General features: G+C 37.6%; 1 protein-coding gene across 3 annotated transcripts in view; it reads right to left on the reverse strand.

The window, feature by feature from the left end:
* Cntnap5 (contactin associated protein family member 5) overlaps positions 1-23,255 on the reverse strand; it is a 791,405-nt gene that overhangs the window by 86,807 nt on the left and 681,343 nt on the right. For all 3 annotated transcript variants that reach the window (XM_076865870.2, XM_076865869.2, XM_076865868.2), the window contains exon 19: positions 20,880-21,104. In XM_076865870.2, coding sequence (XP_076721985.1) covers positions 20,880-21,104 — 225 coding nt within the window. The remainder of the gene's footprint in view (positions 1-20,879; positions 21,105-23,255) is intronic.

Raw genomic sequence — 23,255 nt, forward strand, 5'->3', positions numbered from 1 at the left:
GTAGAGTCACACCATTCGTGTCTTTATACAAATACTTAGGGTAATGATGTCTATCTCATTCCACCATCTTTCCTACCCCCATGCCCCCTCCCTACCCCTCCCTCCCCTTTGCCCTATCTAAAGTTTCTCCATTTCTCCCATGCTCCCCACCCATCCGCATTATGGATCAGCATCCACATATCAGAGAAAACATTCGGCTTTTGGTTTTTTGGGGATTGACTTACTTCACTTAACATAATATTCTCCAACTCCATCCATTTACCTGAACATGCCATAATTTTATTCTTTTTAATGCTGAGTAATATTCATTTTGTATAAAAAATAATAATGGGTTCACCAGCTATGGTGGTATATGTCTGTAATCCCCCAAATGTAGGTAAGAAGATCATAGTTTTGAGACCAGCTTCATCGACTTTGTGAGGCCCTAAGAATGTTAGTGAGACCTTATCTCAGAAATATACATAAAAAGGGCTACAGAAGATGTGGTTCAGTGGCAAAGAATCTCTGGGTTAAATCTCTAGTACCAAAAATGAAAAAGAGAAAGAAAAGAAAAGGATCATACAGAATGTGCCTTCTTTTTTAATGTATGGTCTCTCTCACTGTTAAAATTGTGAGATTTCTCAATTTTTTTTATGCCAACATAAGTCATTATTTCTTGTTGCTTAGAGGGAATATATGACAGTGCCTAGTTTTTAATGACCAACTCTATGGTTTGAATCTAAAAGTTACTCCCCAAAAGCTCATGTTTCGAAAGCATGATCCCCAGGGCAGGAAGGTTCAGAGTTGGGGCTTTTAGGCAATGACGAGAGCTGTAAATTCATAAGTTGATTATCCATTAGAGAAACTAATAATTTAAATAAATATCTAGGTGATAACCATAAGCAACTGGAGCATAGCAGGGGGAAGCAGGTAATCAGGGATGCACCCTTGGGGTATATCTTAGGCTCCTCAATCTCCTCTTCTCCCTCCTCTGCTTCCTGGCTGCCATGGGTAGCTTTCTCTGCCATGCCCTTCTGCCTCACTTTGGGCCCAGGGCCCAGGGTGACCCATCACAGACTGAAACCATTGAAACCATGAGCCAAAATGGAATTTTCCCTTTCTAAGTTGCTATTGTCAGATATTTTCATCACAGGGATGAAAAGCTGGCTAACATAACCAAGAAGCACAAAAGAGTTGGTGAGTCTTTCATGTATACAGTGTATACAGAACACCAACTCCTGAGCTTTTCTAAAACCCAGGAGCTGCTCTTCGTAAAGGGCATATAGCAAAGGTGATAGACTAGATCCCCCATGATCAAATTACATTTAAAAATGTTAGGACATCTCTCCTGTCATCCATACCTCTGCCCATTCTCTCTTGGGCAGAAACCTGTGAACAGTGCCCCATGGAAAGAAATTTTGATGGCCTCTAGGTGCTGAGAATAGAGCCTGGATGACAGGGGAAAAAAAAATTAAAAAAAAACCCTAGGAGCTCAGTTCTCAACCACAAGAAACCAAATTCTACCAACAAACTATGGAAAGTTGGAATCAGAACTTCCCCTGGGAGACTGTTGAGAAAACAGCTTAGCTGACACTTTGATTGCTGTCTGAAGACTTAGAGTACCCAGATGAATGCTGCTTCGACTTCTACTGTTCTAACCACTGTAATCATGGAACAGTATTATTCAGCAATAGTATAGTAATCCATGAACCAGCTCTCTTTTACAGAAAACAAAATTCATCAAAGATTTATTAAACTTTTGTTAAAAGTCAAATTAAAATATAAGCTAATTATTTAAAAAAGTCATCCTAATTGCAACATATATTTTTACCTTGTAAATAGGAGATAACTTTTCAACAATTTTTATTTGTGCCTTATGATCATATTTAACACTAGGATTTATAGTTACATATTTGTATAAAATACAACAAGAGAATCTTTCTAATATGATTTTAGCTCATTTCATATTATTTAAAGTAAAAGCAGCACCCCATAAACAGTTCGGCAGTGTTTCTCAGTTATTCAGTCTCAAGAATTATTCAGTCTCAAGAATTATCAATTAGGCAAACTCAGTCCATGCAGATCATGAGTCTTGGTCCTGTCATTCTAAATTTATTGTGGTCTCTTACTTTTGAACAGTCATTTATTCATTAGTCAGACACAAATGAGGAAACCAGTGTAAGAAGTTGAGGTTGGGCAGCTCAATACAATTTCCTGGGAAGAACGATCTTAGAGAAGAAAGGGGAAAACGGAAAGGGGAGGTTGCATATTTTCATGATGCTATTTTCGGCATGCATTTCCCATAGAGGCATCTTAAGCACTTTGGAGCGATGCCAGCCAGGGTGCAATGTGGTTGTAAGTCAATATCCTTACAACACAGGCACTTAACAGGAGGACACGCCTGATGCAATACACCTGCTGGCATGAGAAAAAAGCCTGCCCGCTCTGGGGAAATAAGTTTCCGATAGCCCATTTCTATTCCTTTTTTCACTTCGTCCTTGATTTATTACCTTTGCCTGACTTCAGCATGACAAAGGCTTCAGCTTTCACACAAAATGATATTCCATACTCGGCTAAATATATTTGTAAAACAAGGGCAGCCAACGAAATTAAACTGCCGGCAGAAAGACCAGTGGTTATTTAAAGCTGAAGAGAGATTACAGGGGATTATTACTTTATCAAAAAATATTTCAGCGATGATACCAGCGCTTATTTCTCCAGTACCTTTGGCTGTCTGCTAATTTATCTCCCACCTTGCATGGATTTAGTGTTTCATTGCCAATTTATTGAAAAGCCTGGCAAATGTCAGCGCCTATGTTACAGGACACCCAGGCTTACTTAGTTATTGCTACAGAGAGCTGGAAATCACGACCTTCAAAGGGAAATTATATGCACTGCTGCTTTGATTTTTATTGTTGTGCTTTCATTTGAATGAGCTATCAGGCACTTCTCTTTAATCTCATTTGTCTTTTTAGAGGTCCACTTAAGGGCGGCAATGCCAAAGAACCAATATTATTACCAAAATGGAGCTGATAACCTTGTCAAAACTTCTTTTCCATGTCTTTTCTTAAATGTTGTATGTTATCTGTTTTGAATTTTCTCTCTTTTAAGATTTTTTTCCCCTATGACCTTTAACATCCATGGAGAAGACAAGTACCTGTCAAATTTAGCAGTCAAAGGATGAGAAGAATCCATTTTAATTATTGTCTATCACTTCCTGCATTTTCCCCTCATTTTACATTCGTGCTTTTAATTTCTTCTCCTTCATTCTTAGGCGTGCTTTAGTAAACCACAAAGATATGACAGCAAACACTTAGTTTAATTTCTTCTCCTTCATTCTTAGTGAACCACAAAGATATGACAGAAACACTTCTAAAGATCAAACACTTGAATATGCTCCTAAGAAGGATCTTTTACTTAGAAAAATGGATCCCATTGTCAAATAAGCTCTTAAGCAATTTTACTAGAAAAAGCTGTCTTCAATGGTGGCATGTTTATTGGGTGTGGATGCTGGGTCCCACGTGGCACTAGGTCAGTGGTACTAAGTTCTGGAGTCAGGATCACTGTAGTGGAAGCAAGTAACAGTGATTATGAGCACTTTTGTAATAGACTGTTAGGGAAGCCATTAAGAGGGCATTTAACACTGTCTTAGGGAAAAGACCAGCAATGCTTCCCAGAGAAAACTAGGTTAAACTGAGACTTGAAGGAATAAGAGTTTGCCAGCAAGGAAGAATGGGAGCAGGCAAAGAAAGGATGTTCAAGTTGACTACATTAGTTACCTTTTCATTGCTGTGACCAAAATACCTGACACAAACAACTTGGATGAAGAAAGTTTGGTTTGAGAACACAGTTTATTATATTTCAGTTCATAAATGGCTGGCCTCATTGCTACGGGCCTGAGATGAGAAAGAACTTCAAGGAGAAAGAATGTGACCATGGCAAATATGTCACCTCATGGCAGCCCAGAAGCAAGGGCAGGGCAGGGACAATAGATAAATCCCAAGGTCCCTCCCCTCACTGACCTACTTCCTAAAACCATGCCTCAACTGCCTCTAGTCTTCCTAGTAGTCCATCCAAATTATTAATTCATCAAATAAGCTAATTTATTTGGGGGTTTAGAGCCCTTTATAGTGGAATCACTTTCTTAAAGCCCCACCTCCAGACATTACTCGGATGGGGACCAGTATATGTCGTCAACATATGAACTCTTCTGGGATGTTTCAAATCCAAGCCACAGCAGTAACAAAATATGAATGATCCAGAGAAAAGATAGCACATGATGCACTCAGAGTTCTAAACATAATTCATTATATCATAGGCACTTGAAGAGATTGCCTTTGTCAAAAGAAGTGACTTCAGTTGGACCTGCAGTTACCTTCTGGGAAACTGAATGCAGGATAAAGCTGGGGACCTCCATCCTCACTTTGTGTAGGTCTCCTTTATTACCTGGAACTTTGGGTCAGGTTCCTGCTCAGCTTTGCATGAAGGCATGTCAATTATTTAAGGAGTGTTCCTCTAAAAATTGTTGATACAGGTAAATTCTTGTCCCCCTTCAAGACGGAAGGTTTGCAGAATCCTGGTTTAAATCCCTGGACTGTTGCCTAGAAGTCCTAAGTGGTCACAATATATCTCACGGGAGCTGAGGTGCTCCCGTCTAGAAGGGCAGGTCTGATGGATAAACACCAGGTATCCGGTGAAGCCCTCCCAAGTTATAAGGACATCTCTGGACTCTCCTTCCAGAACCAGAACTGAAAAAGTGATCAACCAGAACACAATTTGACCAAGGCAGCTTAGTGATAGCTTCCTGTAACCTTCTGCTCCAACTCTTCCTATAGGTAAGCCTGAAGCTCCCATCAGCACCCCGAAGACAGGACTGAGATGCTGGATCTCATTTTGCCTTCCCAATATGATCATATTGATTGAAGTTTCCTTTCTTGTTTTTCATTGTTAGCTTTTCTTCTTAGTTTTTGGAGTGAATGACCAGACCTATTTTGTTGGAACTTCCACAATCAGGCCTGCATTCTGGGGACTTGGTAACACAAATAGATAAGGGGGTACAGTGAGGTAGAAAAAATGTTAAGAATTAAAACTTCACCAGAGAGTGCTTGAAAGTGAAGTGTTTGGGAACTATCAAAACATGCATGACATGAATATATTTGAACTTTTAAAAGATCATCCTGGTCAAAATAGATAAAGAATTAAAAGGAAACAGGTACAAAGTCTGGGAGAAGTATATGAACATTGTGGACATATTTGCTTCTAAAATTAGGTGGTCCAAACCAAAGATAACCAAAGTGGTAATATAATGAATTAGATGAATATAGGGGGCTGAGACTGTGATTCCAGGAGACCCTGGGTTCCATCCCAAGCCCCACCCCCCAAAAATGAATGAATGAATATTAAAGAGACTAAGGAAGTAGATTCAAAACAATGCAATATAGTATTAAAAGATTCAATATAAAAGTGGTTATTGCTGGATTCTGGAATGCAGAGAAAGAGGAAGAGATGACCATTGCTTGTTTCTGACTTGGACATTTGCATTATTGTAGAATATTTCTGTGAGAAAGGAAAAATTCATGCAGGGGTTTATCTCAGAGAGAAGAGGGGCTACAAGTGGAGCTAGGATCCTTCTGGAAGAAAGGGAAAAGTCAAGTGAAGTTGTCCCCACAGGCATTTGAGATGATTCTTGTAAAGCAAATGGAGCCACCCAAGCTAGGCATATAAATGTGCAGTTCATCAACTTATACAATCTGAAGTCATGGGAATGAGTGAGACATCTCAGTAAGGGCAGATCTTTCCTCCCAAAGAGCAAAAACTTCCCCAAGAAGGCGAACATTTAAAGGTTAGGTTCAGGATGAGAGTTCATACAAGACACTGAGAAGTAGCCATCAGAGCTCTTCTCAATATGCTTGTCAGAGCACACATTCTATGAAGTTCATGGAAACGGGGGTCTGAAATAAATCAGGAGATGAGGAGCTTCTTATTGGTCTCTGTTTGAATTATCCAAACGAAACATGCTTAATTGTTGGGAAAGTAATATCATTTTCTTTGTACTTGTTAATTCCAATTCAGTCATTTCATCATTCATTCTTACGTTGTTCTTTTCTTCATTCACTCATTGAAAGACTCCATGCATGGAGAACATCAAAATGGGGCATTAATGCAAAAGTGCACATAATCATCTCATGTGTCTTTAATCAATCAACATTCTTTAGATATTCAGACATATTTGTTGCTGGGGAGACAAACTAATTTTCTACTAACACAACTCTTTATCACTTTCTTTAGATTATAGCAGTGCACTCATTTCAAGCATTTAATTATTTTTTAATCAAAGAAATGCATTTACAAAATAGTATTGAAAGACAATGTGATAAAGTACTCTTCCCCAGGCCTTTATCCTCACATGCAATTACTTTTAGTTCTATTCATTTTCTCATTATTTGCCTTCAACTATTTTATTAAATATACTGCTGCTTCTTATGTTATCAATTTTAGATGTGTTTTTTTTTTCCCTGCCACAACAGTGAATGAAGAATTATCTTCCTTAGACCACAACAGTGAATGAAGAATTATCTTCCTTAGACCTAGTCATTATATGGGCCCATACCCAGGTCTCTCTCTCTCTCTCTCTCTCTCTCTCTCTCTCTCTCTCTCTCTCACACACACACACACACACACACACACACACACACACATATATATATATCAATTTTGGTTAGGTTGGTCTTTATAGTCTATACTGTTTATCTGATATAAATACAACCCTTTGCTTTGCATATTTTCTTTAGGAAAGCTCTCTCTTCTGCTTTCCAGATATTTGGCCTATTTTTCTGAACCTCAAAACTACCAATAAGCTAGAATAGAGAATTCTTTATGTCATGGGAAGTTCTCTTGGATTTTCAATACATATCACAGAAGTTCTGACTTCTATCCACCTTATACCCATAGCGCTCTCCATCTTAACAATGAACAGTATCTCCAGGGGTTGCCAAAAGTCCCCAGAAGAAGCACAGAGTTTTGGAACACTATGCCCCTTTGACAACAACGGTCCTATAAGACTGGACTGGTTGATCTCTTGGACTTCAGGAAACACATTCTAGAGATATGACCTGGCCTGTTCTGAGGTGGTTCCCTGTTTCCTGAATTCCATATGTTTCTTTCTTATGTACTTCTTGAATTGGTGAAACATGTAGTAATTGACAGCCTCCATGATGGACTTCAGTAATCCCTGCCTCCTTGTATCCAGATCCTTATGTGGTTTTTTCCTACTTTGTATGAGACTCACTTTCTCTCTCTCTCTCTCTCTCTCTCTCTCTCTCTCTCTCTCTCTCTCTCTCTCTCTCTCTCCATTTCTCTGAGGGATGCCAGATGACACAATGTCTGAGTGGTCCCACTGGAAAGTCAAAGTTCCTGACAGTTCCTCTGAACAGCAACCCGAGGGAGCTTGGAAGCAGATGATGGAGCCCTTCAGATTACTACAACTCAGGTCAAGAATATGTCCTCCTGGGAGACCAGGAGTTAGAATCATTGAGCTAAGCCAATCCCAGATTCCTGACTCTCCCAGAACTCCGTACTGTGATAGAGACTTTCTGTTTTAAGGTGTTAAATTGGGGGATAATTATTTTTGAGCATTAGAAAATTAACACATATATATAAAGTAGCATCTCAGAAAAGTCTGTTACAAGATCATTGAAAAGGACCTCATGTGTAACTGATAAGTTGACTAAACAGAGAATTCTATTTTGAAAATCGTTTTCCCATATCATGAAAATAGGAGGACCAGTAGAGGAAGAAGGCCAGGAAAAGGGAGGACGGAGGGCCAGGGAAAGTCCTTGGAGAATGAAATTGACCAAATTATGTCACATGAATGTATGAATATATCATAATAAGTCCCATTATTATTTATAACTATAATGCACCAATAAAAATGAAAATCTTCACTTGGAAATATACACATAGTTTCCCACTACTTGCAATTTTTTCATGTTCTTGTTAAGACACTCTTTGCTATCCTGCTTACTGATCCTCTGTTTGTAGGAGACAGGATTTGGACTTTGCTTTGGCATGTTGTTTTCTAATCTTTATGCTGGGCAAGGGAACAAATTTTACTTTGTGTTTGCTTTTAATTCTATAAATTGTTTCAATTATATTTTGTTAGTACCCCCTTCCACTTCTAATCTCACTTTCTGTAAATGCTTTTAGACATTGGACAATTTTGTCATTGTACAAAAATGCATAGAATGTGCTTATACAAATCTAGATGGGATATTATATACCTAGCTTATATGGTACAGTTATTAGTCTTAGGCTGCAAAGCTATACAGAATATCTCTATACTCAATATTGTAGGCAATGGTAACCCAGGGGTAAGTATTTGTATATGTAAACATATCTAAACATAGAAAAGGCACAGTATAAATACTAGATATTTAAGGTTTGGATTTCTAATGTCCCCTGAAAAGCTCATGTGTTAGGCAATGCAGCAATGTTCAGAGGTAAAATGATAATCTTAAGAGAAATGGAAACTTCAACAGTGGATCAATCCATTTGATGAATGAATAATTTGAAAAAAATTCCGGGTGTATCTATATGTAGTTGGGGAGTTGCTCTTGGAAATCCTCACTGGCAGTGTGCCTTTAGTGACTACATCTTGACCCTGGCTCCTCATGATTCCCAGCTGCCATGAGCTGAGCAGGTTTCCTCAACCGTGTCCTTCTGTCATGATGTTCTCCCTTACCTTGAACCCAGAGCAGCAGAGTTGGCCTATCATGTACTGAAACCTCTGGAACTATTAATCCAAAATAAACTTTTCCTCCTCTAAGTTGTTCTTGTCAGTGGATTTTGGTCACAGTGTTGAAAACCTGAGTAACACACCAATTGATATGAGTTTTCCAACTCCATTATAATCTTTTATTTTTTGCATAGTATTTTTATTTTTTAAATTATTTTTTATTTATATATGACAGCAGAATGCATTAAAATTCTTATTGCACATATAGAACACAATTTTTCATATATCTAGTTTTATACAAAGTATATTCATACCAACTCATGTCTTCATACATGTACTTTGGATAGTAATGTCCATCTATAATAATCTTATGGAATTACCTGTATAGGTAGTCTGTCTTTGAAGAAAACATCATTATGTAGTGTATGAGTATGTTAGCTCCTACGAAGCATTTTGTAGCTGAGAGACCAAAGAAGATGGCACGTGGATGATGTCAGGAATTTGAATTGAATTCTTAGGATTGAAAATGACTCACCATCTCTTTTGTGCCAACAGTGGCTTTAGAATAAGGGATCTGATTTCCAAAGCTCTCATTTTTAAACATAGAGAAGTCAGGTTTTTTTACTTGCTCAAGCAGCAGCGCATCTTTAATAACTATGAATTAGGAGAAATAATGATCATTCAAGGCCTACTTGTTTCACAAAAGGAAATTAACTGCACAGAGAACTGAACAAGCCCTGAGCTTGGCCTATTGCTGAGTTTGTCTTGCATCTCGAGATGTAAGTATTTACAGGTCAAGTGCTCTGAGGAGAACAAAACATGTCTTTTCTCTGAGAAAAGCTTTCTTCTAACAGACTCCAACTATTTCCTTAATCCTTAAACCTCTAATTAGAGTTCTAGTCCAAAAGCTAAACATTCAATCCCCCAATCTCTTCACCCCAGCTTTTAAAAAAAAAAAAAAAAAAAAAAAAAAAAAAAAAATTCAGGTGGCTCAGAAACCAGCCAGCTCTTTGGAGAGTTCTGTAATAACCCTTCTGTTATTTTTCCCACATCTTTCATCCGAGTTCCTCCAGACCCTTTACAAATAGGATCTCATTAATCCCCCACAGCACTGCTGTGAGACCCTTGACCAACACAATTATCCCAAATGTACAGATGAAGAAACCAAGGCACCTCAAGCATTCCTTTTTCCTTTCTACAAACAATGTAACATCACAGGGTGGATAATAATTATCCTGATTCTCACACTACAGTTGTTAGCAACTGGTCTTGTTAAAAAAATAAAAAATTAAAAAAAAAAAACAGCTGCTCAATTCTAGGAAAAATTTCTCAAGTGTTTAAACTGGAAAAGTACAAAGTGAGAAGACACAGAAAGCCCTTGGAAAATAAAGTCACAGAACACCAGCTCCACAGAGACCCACTCTATAAACAACCCTGTTTCTCACACATATATCACAGGTGGCAGAAAAAAATACTATGAGGGACAAAAACACTTCAGTATAGCCTTCCTGCAGTCCTGTGAAGCTGTTAGCTGCTAAACTGACACATTTAGAAAAAGCTTCTATATTTACACGAGTAAAAAAGTTGCCGCTCCTTTAAATGACTGTTACTGCACTTTCAAAGTTGTTTTCCTTTCTGTTTGTTTTACATAAAGATTACAGAGAAACTTGAGAGAAGCTAGTCAAATGGCAGAGAACTGCCTCACTCCTTTCAGGTGATCTAAAGTAAAATGTGCTCATTATAATATTAAATTCCACCACCATCAGGCATTCAATTACCTTTTTATTTACTTTTTAATGTTTTATTGACCATGAAGTGAACATGCTCAGAAATGGTCCTGTGTCTATTGTGCTGATGAGTCTCTTTGATATGAATATATTTGTTCCCTCCCAAGTCCCCTTGCTTTCTTTCTTTGGGAAGAACCCCACCTTTAGAATCATCCCCAATGTTTTTCTTACTTGGTGCAAGTGATAAACTTCAGTTCACTCTTTATCTCCTAGTGGTGCTTCTTGGCTTTGCATTCACCAAGAGGCAAATATATTTCATTTGGTTACAAAAATCTCCTCATGGATTCTGTGGGGGCATTCCCACATTTGCTAGATATAATTTGTTTCTTCTACTACATTCAAAATGCATAATTTGCTGAGCACCATGGCTTGCACCTGCAATCTCAGAGACTCGGAAGGTTGCAGTAGGAGGATCATAAGTTTGAGTCAATCCTTGGCAACTTAATGAGACCCTATCTCAAAATAAACAAAAGAAGGGCTGGAGATATAGTTCAGCGGATAACTACCCTGGGTTCAATCTCCAGTACCAAAAACAACGATGACAACAAAAACAACAGAAAACCATAAATTCAACCCAGGAATATTCTCCGTACTAAGGAACTCTGCCAGATGCTTATGTTATAAAGATGAGTCATATATGGCTCCTAAACTTGGGAATATATCCGGAGTCAAAGATACCATATTCATTTTCCTATTATGACATATAGAATAGCTTATAGCACATGGTTAGTATATTGATTAAAATAACTCCACAAAATTTATATGCTGAAGAATAACCCCCAATGTGATTTATGGAGCCCTCTAAGAAAGTAATTCAGTTTAAATGAAGTCATAAAACTGGGGCCCTAATTCTGTAAAATTGGTGTGAGATATATATATAGAGAGAGAGAGTGAGAGAGAGAGAGAGAGAGAGAGATAGATATAGATATAGATATATATAGATATAGATAGATAGATATAGATATACATATAGATATAGATAGATATAGATATATAGATATAGATATACATATACATATAGATATATATAGAGATATATAGATATATATGAGAATGACAGTGGAATGCATTATAATTCTTATTACACATATAGAGCACAATTTTTCATATCTCTGGTTTTATACAAAGTATATTCACACCAATTTGTGTCTTCATCCTGTATTTTGGATAATAACAATCATCACATTTCACCATCATTAATAACCCATGCCCTCTTCCTTTCTCTCCAACCCCTCTGCCCTATCTAGAGTTCTTTTACTCCTCCCATGCTCCTTATCCCTATACCACTACAAATCAACCATATATATATATAACATTCTGCATTTGTTTTTTAGGGATTGGCTAACTTCACTTAGCATTATCTTCTCTAACTCCATCCATTTACCTGCAAATGCCATAATTTTATTCTCTTTTATTGCTGAGTAATATTCCATTGTATATATGCCACATTTTTTTTTATCCATTCATCTATTGAAGAGCATTTAAGTTGGTTCCACAGTTTAGCTATTGTGAATTGTGCTGCTATGAACATTGATGTGGCTGTGTCCCTGTAGTATGCTGTTTTTAAGCCCTTTGGTATAGACCTAGGAGAGGGATAGCTGGGTCAAATGGTGGTTCCATTCCCAATTTTTCAAGAAATCTCCATACTACTTTTTGTATTGGCTGCACCAATTTGCAGTCCCTCAGCAGTGTATAAGTGTACATTTTTCCCCACATCCTCACCAATACTTATTATTGTTTGTCTTCATAATAGCTGCCATTCTGACTTGAGTGAGATGAAATCTTAGAGTGGTTTTGATTTGCATTTCTCTAATTACTAGGGATAATGAACATTTTTTTCATGTATTTGTTAATTGATTGTACATCATCTTCTGAGAAGTGTCTGTTCAGGTCCTTGGCCCATTCATTGATTGCATTATTTGTTTTTTTGGTGTTTAGCTTTTTGAGTTCTTTATATACCTAGAGATTAGTGCTCTATCTGATGTGTGAGTGGTAAAGATTTGCTCCCAAGATGTAGGCTCTCTATTCACCTCACAGATTGTTTCTTTTGCTGAGAAGAAACATTTTAGTTTGAGTCCATCCCATTTATTGATTTTTGATTTTAATTCTTGTACCATAGGAGTCTTATTAAGGAAGTTGGGGTCTAAGATCTACCTTGCTCATGGATAGGCAGAACTAATATTATCAAAATGACAATACTTTCAAAAGCACTATACAGATTTAATGCAATTCTGATCAAAATTCCAATGACAATCCTCATGGAAATAGAAAAAGCAATCATAAAATTCATCCGGAAAAATAAGAGACCCAGAACAGCCAAAGCAATCCTTAGCAAGAAGAGTAAAGCAGATGGCATCACTACACCAGACCTTAAACTATACTACAGAGTAATAGTAACAAAAACAACATGATATTGGCACCAAAACAGACTGGTGGACCAATGGTACAGAATAGAGGACACAGAGACTGACCCACAAAACTATAATTATCTTATATTAGACAAAGGTGCCAAAAAACATGCATTGGAGAAAAGATAGCCTTTTCAACAAATGGTGCTGGGAAAAACTAAAAATCCATATGCAAAAAAATGAAATTAAACCCTTATCTCTCACCATGCACAAAACTCAACTCAAAATGGATCAAGGACTTAGGAAATACAACCAGACACCCTGTGTCTAATAGAAGAAAAAGATTGGTGTCTTTGTATAAAGAGACAGTAGAGAGCTAATACAAACTCTCCCTCTCTCTCGCTCTCCCTCTCGCTCTCGCTCTTGCTCTCATGAATGTGCAGAGGAAAGGTAGTCAACTCAACAGGGTACCAGCACTTCTACCATCTTGATCTTGAGCTTCAAAACTCTAAAAACTGCAAGGAAGGGAATTTCCATTGTTTAAGTCAACCATGTGTGGTATTTTTGTTATGGCAGCCATAGAAAACTAAGATCCTGGGTATTAAAAAAAATATGTAGAGTTACTTGAATTTTTTGTTAGTTTTATTTCTGTACTAGTCTTTAATTAGGGTCCCCCGCCCCCCAGGCACTTAAAGACCTAGATCAGTAGGTGTGGTTCCCCCATCTTGATTTTCCTTGATGCTGGCATTTGCTGCCCAGCTCGCCCCACAAGGAGAGTAGTTGGGGTTGAGGTGGGGCGCTTCTCCCACATTTGACTACATCTCCTACAATGTATGTTGCAGAGCCTGACTTAGTGGTTTACACAGAGAAAGTTTACTCCGGTCCAGAGTTTTCTCTGTTTTTGAAACATGAAGTTCCCTGTTCCTTGAAGGTCTTCATCAGAGGACATTTGAGAAAATAATCCTTAAAATGTATTGTTTCCCTGCTCTTGGACAGTAAAATATGCTGCCTGTGTCCAATGACAATCAGCTAATATGCAGAGTGAGCACCCACTGCCTTATCTTTCTCCTTCTTCAGGCTAATGTTCTGCCCATCAAGTGCTCAGCCTCTAGCCACTGGGCAATTTCCTTTTCCTCTTTGTATTAAATTTTAATCCCAAATGCATTTAACCTTGAACTTTGTATTCATGCTCTGATAACACAATTATGCAAATAATTCTTATTATTACCATTATCAATAAGAAAATAAAAATGCTCTGTACATTATAGCCTGCAATGCACGTCCATTTGCATTGCTTTATTTGATCTCTGTCTGTTCAGTCAGTTAAAACAAAATATGATATATTGAGTGACCCAAACCAGAGAAACTTGTTTTCTCACAGTTCTGGCAGCTGCAGGTCCAAGGTCAAGCTGCCAGATGATTTGATCTTTCCCCAAGGAAAGGCCCTTTGAGCTTGTAGAGTCTGACTTTTCACTCTGTCTTTACATGGCATTTAGCAACACAAAGACAATTTTGTGTTTCTTCTTATGAGCTCACAAATCCTGTTGGTTCAGGGCTCCAATTTTGTGGCATCTTTGACGTGCTAACTTCTTTACAGTAAATGCAGCCACACTTGGGGTCGGGATTTCAAAATGAAGATTGAGGGCAAGGCAAAAACTATGTTCACAGCCACCTTCAAGAACCTACAGGGACACTAACAAATTAAGGTGTTCATTACAACAAAGTTTAGAAAAACAAGAAAGTTTCCTCAAATACAATTGCACTCAACATGTTTCTACTTTCACACTCAGACTCACCATGTAGCACTGGAAGCTAAATGTAAGATAGTGCACGTTTTTTTTGTTGTTGTTGTTCCAGCCTCTGACACTTCCCCTTGCCCTAGGAGGGAGAAATGAAGAGGAGGACTCTTGATCATCCCCTAGAGGTCATGGTATGTCATAACCACATTGTGTAATGGATGATGAATGACAGACAACAAGAGATGGTTGGAAAGCCTACAAGGCTGGAAATGAACAACAGAATCAAATCTGGGAGAAAACACAGGATATTTGGGGGATTTCAAATCAAAGCTTGCAAAGTTGCATGATGCAAGCCCCTGAGACACAAGTGATCGGGGCATAGTAAAGCAATACAAATAAGCCTTCTGAGGCTTCTCTCAGTCTGTTTATCAGAATTCCTGCTGCCTGAGGAACACAAACTTATGCCAATGTCAGAGAGTGGATAGTAGGAGATAGCACTAAACTCTAAAGGACTCACATGAAAGAATGGTGAGGGTAACCTAAGGTCAACTCAAAGCAGCTAGTGAGTTTTGTCCTTGGAAGACACAATAGTCTTTGGATCCTTGACTCTTGTGTCAGGGATCTGTCCAGATATGAAGTGTTTTGGTTCATCATTATTCCCTCCAAGGTGTGTACAATCAGAAATGCAGACAGTGCATCTTATGAGTGTATATGTTCAAAAAGATTAATAAAGAGGAAATACTGAAGCAAAGGCAGACAAACCATTTGGTGCCGAAGGGCAGCTGAACAGCCACCGTGGTAAGGTGACCTGGGAGTACCATTTAGATTTTGTACTCACAGTATTTTACTGTAGTTTGGTGGTCTAAAAGTTAGCACATCTTTCAAATTTGACTTTTTATACTATTCAGGAACCAAAATGGACTAATGATTAAAATCAAATTGAATACAATTGATTGGGAATATACATTTTTGCAGTGGCATTACAATGGCAAAATGCAGAACAAAGAAACATTTTTATTAAAGAACATGATATCTGCATAGAGAATACTGACTTATATTTCATAATTCAAAGTTCACCCACTGCATGATGCCTTTTCTGACCTTTCCTATCAGAGAAAATTGGTTCTTTTGACATCCCTCTACCTTGACCTAGGATCTAGCATATATGTACCTGGTGCCATGATATGTGGTTGGTCGTCTTTATTTCTGTCCCAAAACAAATTCCGTAAGGCAGGGTAGGGTCTTGTTGACCTATGTCTCTCTCAGATGTGAAATTTAATCTGTTTGTGGAAGGGTCTCCTTGACTATTTTCAAATGACAAACTTCAAGGATAACCCCCTGGTACTGTAGAGAAGGCAGAGCCATCCCTCAGCAGAATGCTGTGAGGAAGGTCAAGTGTAGCTTTAAAACACTCTCAGCTCCCTCTCTAGACTCTTTCCTCATTTGAAAGACCCTTCTCTTCTAATTGCCAAGTCTCTGAGAAGTTGCCTATGACTCGAAGCCCCGGAATATGGAGCTCTAATTGCCCTCGCTCTCCTGAGAACTACCTGACCTCAAAATGCCTCTGTTCCTGCCTCCACTCTTCCACCCACAAATTAAAATCCTTTTCTTCATTTAGGAAGAAGAACCTGTTTTCACTTAAAAAGACAGCAGCAGCTGAAATCCAAATAAATCCATGTTTGGAGAAATTTCAAGAATAATGATAAAGGGCAAAGAAGAATTCCAAACCAGCCAAATCAAACCCCTGCCAGGGCAAGACTTGTAAGCATGACTTTGAATCACATTGATCTTTCCTCTGGCCTGCAGAATTATATGAAATAAGTTTGCAAGCTGATAATTTTGTTCAGTATTTGCACAATTTATCCAACTAACTCCCCACCCTGGCTTCTTAACCTACAGTACTGGAATTAAAGCTATTTTGTATAAGCTGGTTCTGGATGTTTGCTTCCTTCTGGGAAAGCAAAAAGGACTCACTTCAATAGGGCCCTCCCCTCATAATTTCCATCACATTCCCAAAAGTGTCTTAGATTCGAAAAAAAAAAAAAAAAGGTTAAAAAGCCTGCATGAGCACAAGTCCTTTAATTCCATCTCATCTAGGTATGACTCAATCTTATTATAAAAACTCTTACAGATAAAAGACCTTTCCTAGTTAACCTTTTACTATTTTTTCTCTCCTTATCTTTTTCGCCCATAAAGTATTCCTGATTTCCAATAGCATTTTCAGTAATGTATTTTTTTACTGCAGTGAATCAAAGGCACATTGAAAATATTCCTAGCTCTTGATAATGCAGTGCCCCCACCCCACATATGATTCACAAGTAATTTGGTCAGAAACTTGATACCATGGATATATTGAAAACAAGTTGTAAAGATATCAATTCTTAATTCCTCAAAGCAGCATTTCAAGGTCTGTAAAAGAATTCTTAATGGAAAGTAATATTCATGTCAGACTACACCAGAAGAAAACAAATAATCACAAAATCTAAGATATGGAGGGAAAAAAAAACTCCAACTATTTTTTTTCTCTCTTCTGCTGCTGGAATTATTGCAGGTTCTCCAACAAATAGTCATTTAATTATTATCTGAAAATTCCAATGAGAAGGCTACCACTTGACTATTTGATCCCATTGTTATAATCCCTGAAGCCTTCTTTCTAGTTAGATTGCTTTAGAAATCTGGGTACTCCCTCTTCTCACTAGGCTGCTTTCTAAAACTTTAAGGCAGTTTCTGTGTCTCTTTTTCCTTATCACCTAGACAGCACCCTGTCCTGCTTATCTTTTCTGTCTTCTCAGTCTCTCATACTACAGAGTTGAACCTAGTAATGACCTTAAGAGTTAATGAAAGAATGAATGAGTGATCATGGATCTTGGTTTTGTCTCTGTGGCATAAGGAGATGACAGGCAATACCCAGGATTCTGTATGCCTTAGTCCCTCTCCAAGGCATTCGCAGAAGTGTTACCTGGAACAATGTGGGGCTGCCTATTACTAACCACGTTGTGGACATCCATCTCTATGGTTTTACCTGAGCTAAAAGGACTAGCCCTTGGGCTTTCACACTTGCCCTGAGACCTAACCATAAAACAAACAAAGCACAGGTCTCCTTATTTCCTGAATTTAGCTAGTGTTTTAAAAAAACACAAATGTCTATGGAGTCAGGCGGAGTTTCTGATGATATAGGAGTCTAGGAGCATGGCAGAATTCAAAAATGCCTTCTCTATTAAATATATAAATTATTTTTAAAATTATTACAGAGAGAGCTGTAACTCAGAGGTAGAGCACTTGTTTATATATTCACGACCCTGAGTTCAATCCCCAGCACTACAAAAACAAACAAATTTAGCTCTTATGACTTAGAGTACAGAATATGCTATCAGACTGGGGAAGGGAGGTTGAATCCTGAATCTGCCCTTTACTTGTTAAAAGATTTTAATGAAGTTATTTGATTATGTGCCTCAATAGCTCCAACTATGGAAAACTGGGTTTTTAGGTTATATCCACATCACCAATGAAACAGAGTTGCGACGAGAACCATGGACAGTCTGAGTTGATTAGATTAAGTAGACAACATCAGTTGTGTTATGCATTGTCTGCATTTATGACAGTCATAGTCATGGTCCTGGCCTGATAGCAATAAATGTGCTTGTGAAATTACACTCAAAAGAGGTTTTTGGGAGAATCCTGCATATTACTTCTCCATAACCATCTTTTGTTTTTTTCAATTCTCTTTATTTTATTTATTCTTTTTATATATACACGAGAGTAGAGTGTATTTTGACATATTATACATAATGTTCTATTCTTGTGGTTGTACATGATGTGGAGTTACACTGGTCATGTATTCAGACATGAACATAGGAAAATTATGTCCAATTCATTCTACTGTCTTTCCTATTCCCGCCCCATCCCTTCCCTTCATTCTCCTTTGTCTAATCCAATGAATTTGTCATCTTCCTTCTCCCCACACCCATTGTGAAATTAGCATCAGAGAGAATACAGGGTCTTTGGGGGTTTTGGCACTGTCTTATTTCACGTAACATGATAATCTCCATCCATAACTATCTTTTTTTTTTTTTTTTTGGAGAGAGGTACTGTGGAATGAACCCAGGGGCAATCGGCCACTGAGTCACATCCCAGTCTTATTCTCCTATTTTGTATATTATTTAGAGACAAGGTCTTACTGAGTTGCTTAGCGCCTCATTTTTTAAATTTTTTTGTTGAGGTTGACTTTCAACTCACGATCTTCCTGTCTCTGCCTCACAAGCTGCTGGGATTGCAGGCGTGCACTACTGCACCCAGCCATAACCATCTTAATATGTACCATCCACATCATCAGAGGATGAACTGATTTAGAGGGAATATTTCTGGACAGATTATCAGCAGATCTGGATTATGGTCCCAGTGTTGTCATAAATCATCTGTTTGGCATAGGTTAACCTGCTTGACCTCTGCATCTCCCAGTGTCCTCAGTCAGTCTTATCAACCTCAAGAGGAATTATAAGGCAAAGTGGAAGACCTGGCATGTTGACATAGTGGTACTAATGACAATCATGTAAAGGTCTTCCAATAAATAGGAGACTGAATAACCTTTCTCTCCTGTAGATTCCTCAAGGACTGATGCACTTGGAATGACCTGTCTCCCTCCTCCAACTCCTTCTTCTCCTCTTCATCTTTCTCTCTCTCTTTCTTCTTCTCTGTTACTCTTACAATGAATGAAACCTTTTGCATTACCTGGGCCATTGTTATTATCATTGTACTTCAGGCCTGGTTCAAACCATAGGCTCCCCAATTTTGATCCTATAATTAGAATCAAATACACCATCCCTTACTTTGAAAGTCATCCGTCATTAGACATCAAAAAGCAGGATGAAGTAAAGAACAATAAACCCAATAAAATGTAGGTAAAGAAAATTATCGAGAATCTCTCCTAAGGTCTAGAAAGAGCTATATAAGTGCTTTATTCTTTGAACTCTCCTTCTACTGTGGGCCACCACAATCCTTCCTATAGTATACCAGTGTGGGTCCTGCAGAACTGATCAAAAGCCCATGTCATAATACCTGCAGATTTCAAGAGGAGGAAAGGGAAGCTCTTGATTACAGGACAGTGTTTTTGGAGATCGTATAACAGGAATATCTAGGTCTTGGCCATTTTGCCTGTTCAAGTGATTATACCAACCCCATGGGGTTCTGATTTTGTAGTGTCCTTGGCCACAGAGATAACAAGAATCCTTATTCTTGCAAGGTGTAATGAGGATATATGGGAAGAAATCCTGACTTCTAATAACGATAATAACTGGAGACCTTCAGCATTCCTTGTGTGGAAGACAATCTGGCCCTTCATTACCTTAATCTTCTCATAGTCCATTTTGCCCACATTCTTTCCACATTCTCACCTTTTTCTTAAACGAGTACTGGATAATTTAATCATGAAAGCCTAGGTTCTATAAGATACCTTACAAATGGAGAAATATTGCCTTCTCTTCAAATATAATGATACTGAACACATCACCAGTCCAGAAGCATAAACGATAATATATTATATATAACCTTCAAAAATAATTGGGTCTATTTATTTAATTTCAGGAAAAAAAAATGCCATGCAAGTGTTTGTGAATTTCATATTAAGTTGGGATAATTGTAGAATGAAAAGAAATAACAAATTGTTTATTTATAAAACAATAGTATTATTGTTTTGTTAATAAAATATCCCAAATTTTGCTGTTTCAAGATAGAAAATGCTACAGTGTGCACAGTCTTTAACTATATAGAAAAGTTTGTATCCCCCAACCAAAATCTTATTCTCAGAAGCAGATTCTCTCTTCCACAAGGTTATAACTCATGTATAGTACTTTTCTCTAAGACCAGGACAATTGACATCTATTAATATAGCCTGCATTTTGCTAGGTGTTTTAACAACCCTCAGTAAAAAGGACTGCAGCAAAGATGACAGGATATATGTGGCAAGTGTCCTTCTGAAATTCAGATATGCTCATGATCTTCTCCTTTACACTTAATGGATTCCAGCACAGAATAAATAATAAAGAATTACTGCTACACAGTTGAGGCAAATTAAAGTCAATGCATTTGAGACTTCAGCAGTGAATTGACACTGGCCCTGAATACCAATTGCAACTCATAAAGGTAAAGTATAATCAAGAGTTTGGCTGGCAGGCTTGAAAAAAGCTACCCCAATGGGACCAACTTTAGGTTAAAACTATGCAGAGTTCTGGAGGACATGCACTCTCCCTCCAGGCCAGTCTGACACTCCATTGGACTTTATGTCATCTACACTCACCATTTTTGCAGAGCAAGACAGCCAGAAAGTCCTGAGAAGAAGAATTGAGAAAGAGCAAGAGGCTGGGTGTCTGAGCTGTCACAAAACTGAATGCAATGTTCTCTTTGGATGGAGCCGCATCTGTGTAAATAGCTGAAGATGAGAGGTTTGTATTCTTGGTGACAGGGTAGGGTTCTTGAAACATGTACGTAACTGATGTTCCAGCCTCAAAAACAGCAGAAACCTCTGTAAAATAGAAAAAAGGGAGCACACATTGAAACAGTCAGTGAAGCATTCAGAATAGTTATCGTTGCTTGTGTATTGTCTCTTACACACCAGGCACCATGTGAAGGGTTTTAAATGTATTATGTAACATGCTTCCCATAATAATTTTGAAGTGGCAAAAATTATTATTCTTATTTATAAAAGAGAAACCTGAGACTCACGGAGGTTAAGAACATTGAATAAAGTTGCACAGCCAGAAGAGAGCTCACATTTGCCTCCTAAAGTTTAGGTCTGGATTAACATACATTTGCAGAATGACTACCATGTACCAGGCTAACCTTGTTAGAAGCAAAATGTAAATGTCCTCAACTTTAGCATAGTGCAAAAAGAAATTTTGCTGGGATCATATTGCAATCAAAATAGAGAGCTTAATAGCTCCTATTTGTATTTATCTGTATGAGATTACAGGATGTGAATGGGTATTCAATTACAAAGAGTAGGACATGGGGGATGGGCAGATGCCATTGTCTATAATGTTGGGTCAAGCATGAGGATGAAGGGAAACAGTATAGAAGGAATTTTCTGAAACAGTAGCAAATACATAGATATCAGTCTTATAGGCATTGATATTCAGTTCCCAAAACTAGCAGACTTAGGCACACAAACCCTATAACATAGCACATTGGATGAAGCTCTGCCAACAAACACCATGGAAAAAATGTGGCATCTATAAAGTAATAGAGTTCAATTAGCAGAAAACTGAAAATCACTCAATGTTCCTTGTAGAATGCTCCCACTCCATCACATCATTTTAGTTTGTAGAACTAACACTGCAAGAATCAGTACTAGATTTGATTTCATGCAGGTTCTGTAGTCCTAGGTAATGTAGCAAATCCTATGGAGACTTTTCCTCTGGCAAATGGGAATCATAAGACCTACCTCATTAGTATTTCTAATGAAACTATGCCAAGCAATGCTTGGCACAGTTTGAACTCCACATTAGAAGAAAATTTAATCTGAACCCATTCCCGTTGCCATCATACAATGCACCATTTTATTTAACATGCATTCATCCAAATGCTGAAATATTTATTCTGCTTAGACCAAGGCTGCTCTTGAGTTCACTCAAAATTTCATCTCTTTACCAGGGTGTGAAGGAAAGGTTCCTCTGTAGAACAACACATCTCACATTTGGTAGCCATCTCTGCCATAGAAACAGCACGGCAAATGTGAACGTGTATTAACTATTAACATGATGAATTTCCTTTCATCCTAAATGACATACAGAATATTCCTAATTTTTCATAAAGTTCTTTGATTGAGTTTGTAGCACCTAGAACATAATGCAACCTGGATTTGCTTCCTAATTCACTCACAAATTTGTTCCACTTTGTGAAAACTCTGTTCCAGTGTGTAATCATGCCAAAAAAATTAATATTGCATATTTATTTATATTGCTTAGCAGGTTGAGAATACTAGTTTGTTTCTACTAAAGATTCATAGAAAATGTTTTGTATTAATTGAGCAAGTTACAATATTGGTATTCCTGATTGTAAAAATATGCAGCAGATACTTGTGACAGTGAAGATCTTGGCTAATCATCAACTTGATCCAAGTATTTTTCTTGAATAATCTTCCTAAGGGACATTTATCATGTCTTAGAGCTACTGTTTTCTAGTTAACACAATGAAGGACTTTTATTTGATGTTTGTCTATATGCTTAAATATTCACAAGTCTAATTCAAAGCATTCTATTACACATATTATATATTGGTTTATGTCTTTTCATATTTAGGACAAGAAATTAGAAATGAAAAGCATTTCATATTTAGATATGTAAAGCCAAGTTTCTGTAATTTCTCTTCCCCTATCTCCAGTTCTAATTATTTTTAATGTTTAGATATTGCCTATTTTAGCATAAAGCTAAATTCAATAATGTACCTCCATTCTGTTATTCTTTCTGCTTCTTATGTTTTATAATCTGAGAATCAGCTTTTGATCAAATAAATTGAGTTTCTGGATATTCAAAACAATGAGATAAATGGAAGAAAATATTTAATTCAAAGGCGACTGCCAGTGATCATTGTGCTACTCCAACCAGTGATGTCAATACTAACATCCCTGCACACCCACTTGGTAAATGAAGCCATGGTGTTAAGATCTTGAGATAAT

The sequence above is a fragment of the Callospermophilus lateralis genome, chromosome 9 (genome assembly GCF_048772815.1).
Source record: "Callospermophilus lateralis isolate mCalLat2 chromosome 9, mCalLat2.hap1, whole genome shotgun sequence".
NCBI classification, from domain to species: Eukaryota; Metazoa; Chordata; class Mammalia; order Rodentia; family Sciuridae; genus Callospermophilus; species Callospermophilus lateralis.